This window comes from Cucurbita pepo, chromosome LG14 (assembly GCF_002806865.2).
Source record: "Cucurbita pepo subsp. pepo cultivar mu-cu-16 chromosome LG14, ASM280686v2, whole genome shotgun sequence".
NCBI classification, from domain to species: Eukaryota; Viridiplantae; Streptophyta; class Magnoliopsida; order Cucurbitales; family Cucurbitaceae; genus Cucurbita; species Cucurbita pepo.
The window spans coordinates 6,811,957-6,820,284 of record NC_036651.1 but is presented as its reverse complement, the minus strand read 5'-3'; the positions used below and the strand labels follow the sequence as shown (position 1 = coordinate 6,820,284).

At 33.3% G+C, this 8,328-nt stretch overlaps 2 protein-coding genes across 2 annotated transcripts; one reads left to right on the top strand and one right to left on the bottom strand.

Annotated features, from left to right (window-relative positions):
* Nucleotides 1-699: 699 nt before the first annotated feature.
* LOC111810481 (probable F-box protein At1g44080) lies at nucleotides 700-1,857 on the top strand. The gene has a single exon (XM_023697187.1). It carries the CDS (start codon nucleotides 700-702, stop codon nucleotides 1,855-1,857), a length of 1,158 nt encoding a protein of 385 aa, XP_023552955.1.
* Nucleotides 1,858-2,485: 628 nt separating this feature from the next.
* LOC111810694 (hydroxymethylglutaryl-CoA synthase-like) lies at nucleotides 2,486-7,130 on the bottom strand. The gene is made up of 12 exons (XM_023697445.1): nucleotides 6,878-7,130; nucleotides 6,111-6,217; nucleotides 5,831-5,963; nucleotides 5,168-5,311; nucleotides 4,870-5,028; nucleotides 4,677-4,750; nucleotides 4,528-4,603; nucleotides 4,391-4,446; nucleotides 4,216-4,303; nucleotides 4,010-4,150; nucleotides 3,777-3,926; nucleotides 2,486-2,917 (listed from the first exon to the last, which is right to left on the bottom strand). Exons 1-12 carry the CDS (start codon nucleotides 6,938-6,940, stop codon nucleotides 2,711-2,713), a joined length of 1,398 nt encoding a protein of 465 aa, XP_023553213.1. The 5' UTR covers nucleotides 6,941-7,130; the 3' UTR covers nucleotides 2,486-2,710.
* Between the last annotated feature and the right edge of the window lie 1,198 nt (nucleotides 7,131-8,328).

The following is an 8,328-nucleotide window of genomic DNA, read 5'->3' as shown; positions in this document are numbered from 1 at the left end:
TATTAAATTTTATTTTTTTTAAAGCTTGACATGATTAGTACGAGTGAAATCTANTTAGCTACATTTAATTTCTTTTATATTATTTTATTGTATTAAGACCTCAAGACTTGGATAAATAATTTGAAAAAATTTGACCCCAGCTAAAAAATTCGACCTAAAATTATTTTCTTTTTTTTATTATTTTTTTAATTTTTTTAACAAAGTTAAAGATTCGACCCAGTTAAAATAATTTCAGCTGAAATTATTTTCCTTTTTATTATTTTTTAGTTTCTTTTATATTATTTTTATTTTCGTTACAAAAAAAATCACACTTTATACTAGTTTAATTTCTTTTATATCTTTTTTTAGTTTCTTTTATATCATGTTGTATAAGACTTCAGAACCTACGTGTTAGATAAATAATTATTGTTTTTATGAACATTTTATCCTTTATTTAATTAAATCTATAAATATATTATGTAAAGCAAGTTAATAATAACATATGAATGTATAGGGAGAGTAATTATGATTAAGAAAATGTAGGAAAATAATTAAAACATGCTATAAAATTTATTTGTTTTGAATTAATTGACATATTGTTTGGAGAAATTTATTTAATCTCCAAACATATTTTAGAAAATAGGTCATAATACAATTTTATTTCTAATTATATCATTTGTGATTTGGTACAGCAAAGGTACAAAACAAAGAAGAGAAACCATGGAAAATTCAAAATCTCGAGATTGGACAACACTTGACTACGATGTTCTTGGTGTGATTCTCAACAAAATGGTGTCTCTCTACGATTATCTCCAATTCAGCTTGGTATGTAAGTCTTGGTATTTTCTTGCATTACGCCACAAACCCCAACGATCCATAATTGCCTCCAAGGTTCCTCAACTGCCGATGCTCATTGTTCCCTCGGAGGATGGTCTTGAAAAGCAACATTGCTTATACGATCTCACTAGGAACATAGTTCGCCCGGTTGACTTCAAATTTTGCTTCAACAAAAGGTGTTGTGGTTCCTCTTTCGGTTGGTTGATCATGCGTGATGAGACATTCGGTATCGTTTTATTCAACCCTTTTTCTGGGACTGTGATTTATCTTCCTCCAGTTGCTACATATGATGACATTGAGTGGATTCCAGGCCACATAATTAAAGCAATACTAACCAAAGATCCATCGTTATATCCAAACGATTACATGGTTGTAGCTATCTTTGGTACATACAAAAGATTGTGTCTGATAAGAGCAAATGATAAAACTTGGACGTATTACTACCCAACACCAAACATTCCTTTTAATGATATTAATATTTGTGGTGATACTTTATATGCTACAGAATACTACTTGAATGTTTGGAAAGTTGAAGTTGAAAATAGTGAGGATGAAAGTTCATCTATTTGTATATCTGTAGAGATGGTCCACACAATAGAAATGGGGCACATGGTTACGTCGTATATTACAGAGTCTTCCAAAGGAGAGCTTTTGGTTGTTTTGAGGATATTAGACTCTGGAGAAGAACAATTCGAGACGGTGGACTTTGAAGTTTACAAACTTATCCATGAGAATGAAGATGAGATGCGAAGGGCGGTAGAGGTGAAGAGCTTAGATGGTGATGCTATTTTTATTGGCGACTCTCAGTCCATTTGTGTTTCAACTAAAGAATTTGCTGGATGTTTACCAAACCGTATATATTTCACCGATAATCGGTACGTTAATCTTGTTGTTGGGAAATTAGATGGAACTCAAGATTTAGGTGTATTCAACTTCGAATATGGAAGCTTTGAAGACCATTACATAGCAGATCCTGCACAAAAAAATTTACCTGAGTCCCATGTGGATCATCCCAACTATATGCTCCAAAGATTTGGATGATTAAAATTAATTTGTAACCAAATATTTAAGGATGTTGCTTATATTGTGTTACCATATATATACTTTTATGATAGCCTGACTCATTTTTGTTAATGCTCTCTTTGTAACATTGTTTTTTTTTTTTTTTTTCCTTCAGAGTTAATAAATAAGTAATTAATGTTGCATTTATAATAAGAGCTCATTTAAAATAATGAAAACGTAGAGGGTCGTTATGGGACAGATAAATACATAATTTTTCATAAAAAAATCACAATGGCAAGTATCCTACTAGCTCAAAGTTTCTTTCGAAGAGTGACTTATGGATTCATCCCGTGTTTCTCCTCTTGATGAATCCATAAGTCGCTCTTAGGAACTTTAACATGTATTTACACACTAAGCAAGTAGTATATTTTCGATTATGAATTCTTTAGTGGTAAATTATGTCTTTCTCCATCCCACTCGTCAAACACAAACACATAAGATATGTTGTTTGTGCGGTTGGACGTCACTACTAGAGAACAGACAACATTTTTCAGATAAAGGCAAGGCAATGCTCCCGGTAGGCTTGAACTACTAGCCACACAAGAACAGAGGCCTAATTTGAAAATTTGAAGAGAGATGAAGAAACAAATGTAATGATAGTTAGCAATGGAAGAGAGAAAGAGGGGAAGGAGTCTACATTAATAACATCATCACAACCAACAACATTACATGGTATCTTGTGAATAAATAAAACCAACTCATTATTCAGACAATTTTCCTAACATCAAGGAAAAACAAAACAACATACAACTACCCGCTCTCATCGTACTGCCTTCTTCTCTAGCTTCTGAACAACTTGTGCTAAGAAAAATTCTTTATTCTCAACTTTATTTCAGTGCCCATTAGCAACCACACCGTTCTCCATTTTTTCACTTTCCCCATCCTTCTTCGCGTAGAATCTCCTGTATAACGAATCAACTTCAGTGAGATAGTAGGAGCCTGCTGGTAGCAAGCTGCAGTCCTTGCTCGTCACGAAGTCCTTAGCCCCGTAACGATGCTCCATCAGCTGCATTATTTCGACAAATTTCTCCGGTACCAGCTGCACGAAAATTAAATGTCCGAATCCATGGATTAATATTAAAGTATCTTAATGTTTGACTTTCTCAAGTATAACCGTGCACAACCATAAAAAATGCTCTTTAGAACCACAGATCTATGAAGGTTTATTGATCTTAGTGGTGATTTAACCATTCCTACTTGATATCAACATCATACATTCTAGGATACCAAATGTTTGTCCAAAGTTTGAACTCTCAAGACGATTGGATAGGTATCATTCATGTGAGATCCCACATTGGTTGGGGAGGAGAACGAAACATTCTTTATAAGGGTGTTAAAACCTCTCCCTAGGAGACGTGTTTTAAAAATCTTGAGGGGAAGCCCGAAAGAGAAAGCCCAAAGAGGACATAGTGTGGGCTTTAGGCGTTACAAATGGTATTAGAGCTAGACACCAGTCAATGTGCCAGCGAGGAGGCTGAACCCCAAAGGAGGGTGGACACGAGGCGGTGTGCCAGCAAGGACGCTGGGTCCCAAAAGAGGGTGGATTGAGGGGTCCCACATCGATTGGAGAAGGGTACGAGTGCTAGCGAGGACGTTGGGCTCTGAAGGAGGGTGGATTGTGAGGTCCCACATCAGTTGGGGAGGAAAACGAAACATTTTTATAACAGTGTGGAAACCTCTCTATAGCAGTCATGTTTTAAAATCTTTGAGGGGAAGTCCAAGAGGGAAAGACCAAAGAGAACAATATCTGCGAGCGGTGGGCTTAGGACATTACAGTTCAGGCTAAAAATGCCATTGTAACGTTGGCTTAAATTAAGTTCTAGTTCAATAACATTCGAGACAATTGTTCAGATGATCTATAGTTAAGTTCATGGTAAACTTCAGAGAGAAATAATTACCTCATGCCTCGATTTCAACTTTTTATCCACGTTCAAGATAGCTGAAATGTTGGACAAACTAAAGGGAGCTTGACCTTCATTGAGCTTCAATGAGAACATCGTTGCAGTTGAGCCACTTCCATAAGAGAACAATACAACCCGATTTCCTGTCTGGTATGGAAACAACCCATTTAGACAGGTGAAAGCAGAGCAGCCAGATGTGTATAATATAGGTAAATGAGAAAAATGTATACCAGTGAGTTATTCTTGTTGTGAAGAAGTGATATAAATGCTGCATAAAGAGAGGCAGTATACATATTTCCGACTTGCTTTGGTATTAAAGTAGAGGGTTGCACCTTTGCATCATAAAGAGGCTTCGCAAGTTGTTGAGTTATCTGCAAATCCATTATATTAGTAAATAAAAAGTGATGACTAAATGACCAGCTAAAAGGTATAAGACCTTTTCGAGATCCCGACTCTGGTAAGTTTCGTCGTTCGACAAGGTTGAAAACGGGGCCAGCTTTTCTTTAGCAACTTCATCTATTGAGCTGTGAAAAGCAGAAAAAACTTTAACACCCACAAAACCACCAGAAACAACCAGATGTTTCGAATTTGAGCAGAGGTAGCACGTTTACCTGGCATTTCTCATGAAATCGTTAAAGAGCAATCGAGCAAAGCTCTTCTGCACAAGCTGCTCACATAAATACCCAAATAAGTTATCCAGAGATTTCAGTGATAAGATTAGCCTTAATCAATTTATGACATATGTTACCTTGTTATAGGGAGAATGAAATACAAAATAGTCAGCATCAGAAATGGAAAATTGCTTGCCCTCCAGTTTCTCATACCTAATAAAAGTGCAATGTCAGGTAAAGATAAAATACATATAGGAAGATTTATTTATTTGAAATATGAACTTACTTGTGACATAATTGTTTGTAGCAAGAATCCAAGGCCATGAGGTAACAGGTTTGAGAGAGTTTACCATCAACAACCTGCAAGCATTTCATTACAGATCACTCACTAGCTGTAGCAAGAAACTAAATAAATGCCATAAATTCTTCAAAAAGCTGGAAATAACCAATGAATTGCAATTTATTCTGTTAAAGATTACCGGGTATTCGCTCGCTAAATTAGGCTTGTAAAAATCATAAACGTGAGACATATGGCTTCCCCTCAACTTGCTTTCAAAACCAATAGGAGCATCAGGTCCTACCAGCATGGCAATTGCTGCAGCCCCACCAGTAGGACGAGCAGGTCCTTCAGCATACACCTAACATAATAGACAAGTCAGTAATGCCGATTTCAACAGAACAAAGTCAAAGATTTCTTATCTTCTATTTTGCAATATTATAGATATACACCAAAGCTAATTCAAATATAATGATAAGATAGGCCAGATTATACCATACCGCACTATCTGTGCACACCACAAGACCATAACGCCCATCCCAGGAGCTGCTCTCAACCCAATTGACACAGTTGAATAGGGCAGCTGTACCCCCATAGCACGCATTCGTTGAATCAACACCTTCAATGTCGGTGTTTCCATGTTTCTGCATATATGACAAGATAAGAACATTCAGTATGAACCAATATTTATTATATCAAGAAAAGGATTGCATCCAAACAGATCAGCAGACAAAAGTTGAGATTTGCATCCTCAAAAGTACCAAAAGACCTACGCAGCTTCAATATATATATATGTACGTATGTTATCTATTTAAGTATTATCGAGCTTAAATATAAAATAAGTAACGTTAGTGATCCATACTCCTCTTTTATAATCAATAAATTAACTACTAAAAAAGAAAAAGGAAACTTTTGGAATAGAAAAATATTTGTTTACAAGACTCCTAGATGATTTAGCTTCTCTAAATGAACTTTAAAGTTAATGAACCAATCCACTAATGAAAATCATCACAATTATTTAAGATAACTTTCAATCTGCAAACTGGATCGGCCCTTATTGTACTAAAAAAAATAGAACAATTGGTTCAGATCAACAATATACTTCATTCAACTATTTTATCAGAGAAAATAAAGTCCATCACAGAAGTACTCAAAATTTTTACCTCAAATATTTGCATCAGGAAAGTCTTAATTGATTTGCTTTTATCTATAACAGTCTCACTGCCAACTTCTAGCCGGCCAATTTGTTTTGGATCAATTCCATACTTTTCAAGGAGGGAAGTGACAACTGTCAAGCTGAAAATCCAAGAACTTTGATGTTAAGAAGATTCTTTGAAATACAGAATAAAGATATTGAAGCTAACGGCTGTGTCCATATACTGAGCCACAAAGATTTTAGCCCAACAAAAGAATTAGCAAAACAGGATGAAATATGGTCACTACCTCATTGAGATGACGTCTTCAACCTCAGTACAGAACGCCATGCAATCCTGTCCAAGCCCAATAGTGTATTTCCCCTTGCTTGCACCATCATGAGCTTCCAATGCTTCCTATGTTGCCAAAGCAGGCGGCATATTAATTTCAGTAGCAAGCATTCATGTAAGTGCAAGAACAAATAGTGAGACTTAGAGATGCAAAGAGATGCAATTCTTTATTCATACTACAACCATGTCAAATCGCTTTTCTCTTTCAAAACTTGATGCAGATCCAACAAGAACAACTAAGAGAACGATTAAAGAAAAACAACATGCACATGATGTGTGCTAAATTTGAGCTCAAAAGCTGCCACCAAACAGCTGAGTAGGCCCTCAGCCCAGAAATGTGCTCAAAAGCTGGAGTGGACCCAACTCATCCACACACACAAACAGACATTATAATCATAAATGTGAAAATGCATAACTCAAAATCAATCGTCGATCGCAAACAACTAAACAAGAAAAGGGGGAACAATTTGAAACATTCCAAAAAACGAAAGGAAAAAAAAAAAACAGAACAATCATCTAAGATCGCGAAGAACACTACAATTTCAAAATTACTTGCAAGAAACACAAAATTCAAAAGCAAATTCAACGAAACAAGAACAAGAACAAAATGCTACCCTCACTTCACCGATTTCTCTAAACACTACCAAAATACAATCCAAAACCAAGCCGCAAAGCAACCTACAGTACACAAAAGCTAAAAACGAGTTCAAACTGAGAGATCCTCACCTGCTGAATGTAGGTAGGAGGGAAGTAGATATCAATAGCGAGAATTCCAACATTCTTAGCCATTTCCAGAGCCGGTTTTTGCCTTCAATTCAAAATAAAACCGATCCAATGCAATACAGAACCAAAGTATGCTATGAAACTCTCCTCTCCACCTGATTCTGCTGTGAAAACGAAGAAGTGGAGAGAGAAAATTTGAGAGAGGAGAGAGGAAATCCTTGAAAGTAGCAGAGAAAGATGGTGAGGCTCACATGGGGGCGGATCTTAAATAGAATGCAGTCTACATGAGCTTCCTGCCAAATATTTGTAAAACTAGAGATTAAATTCCCCTTTTACCCCTCCGTTTTCCTTTTATTTACTTTCTTTGCCATTAAATTATTTTTGACTTTCCAAGTCAACTAAAAACAATGAATCCCAAAAAAAAGGTTAAAATATATTTATTATTTTATGTATTTTTAATAAATATTAGACTAAGTCTTCATTATTATTTTAATATTAATAAATAATAAATTATAATAACCTCATTCATTTTAATTATGTTTTTATTTCATATCAAATTAAAGAGATATTTAGTGATATATAGAAAATTATTCGTTAAATTATTCCAATAATATTTAATATAAGTAATTTTATATAAAAAAAATATTTAGAATATAGAAAAATTATCCATTTAGTTATTAATAATCGAAAAAAATACATTTTATTTTTAAACTAAAAATATACTATTATATATATATATATATATATATATATAAAGTATACATCAAATTAATATATTATTTTAACATAAAGTAAAATTACAAGAAAATCAATTTTTTAAATAAAATATTTTTTTAAAAAAAAAACTTATGTTATAATTATTTATGGATATTTATGATGCATTTAGAGAAGAAAAAAAATGATAAAATACCGTATAGTTATATAATTTATTTTTAAAAAAAATAAGGAAAGAAATAGAATATTTAAAATAATGATTTATTCAATGCCACGTTGGCAAAAAACATGAAGGCGAGATTCTATTAAAAAAATATCTAAAACAAATTTAATCTTGATATTTATTTTATTTTATTTTATATAGTTGTAGAAAATTTATTAATGTTTCAATACCATATAGTTATATAATTAATAATACAAACCATTTGAAATATTTAAATAAGGTATGATTCATTCTTGCATTATTTAAGACCAGCTGGACATTTAATTTATAAAATAATCAAATAAAATAATACCATGAGAAAGGTGAGGATTTAATTAGACATAAAGTTAAAATTTAAAATTTAATTAAATATAAAACTTACTTAATCAATAATTTATTAAACACAAAATTGAAAATTTAGTGACTAAAATTGTATTCATCTGTATTTTTATTTTAGATAAAAAAAAATTGCCTCTAACGTTTTTAGCAGAAAGTTCATTATCTGCACAGAAATGTCCTAATTCAATAATAAAAACGT

Bases quoted from the DNA above. Each gene is read 5' to 3' on its own strand.
- LOC111810694 (XM_023697445.1), bottom strand. From the start codon at position 6,940: ATGGCTAAGAATGTTGGAATTCTCGCTATTGATATCTACTTCCCTCCT. The intron at 4,604-4,676 runs GTAAGTTCATAT...CACTTTTATTAG, and splicing joins TACAAACAATTATGTCACAA to GTATGAGAAACTGGAGGGCA. The intron at 3,927-4,009 runs GTATACATTTTT...TTTCCATACCAG, and splicing joins ACAACAAGAATAACTCACTG to ACAGGAAATCGGGTTGTATT.
- LOC111810481 (XM_023697187.1), top strand. From the start codon at position 700: ATGGAAAATTCAAAATCTCGAGATTGGACAACACTTGACTACGATGTT.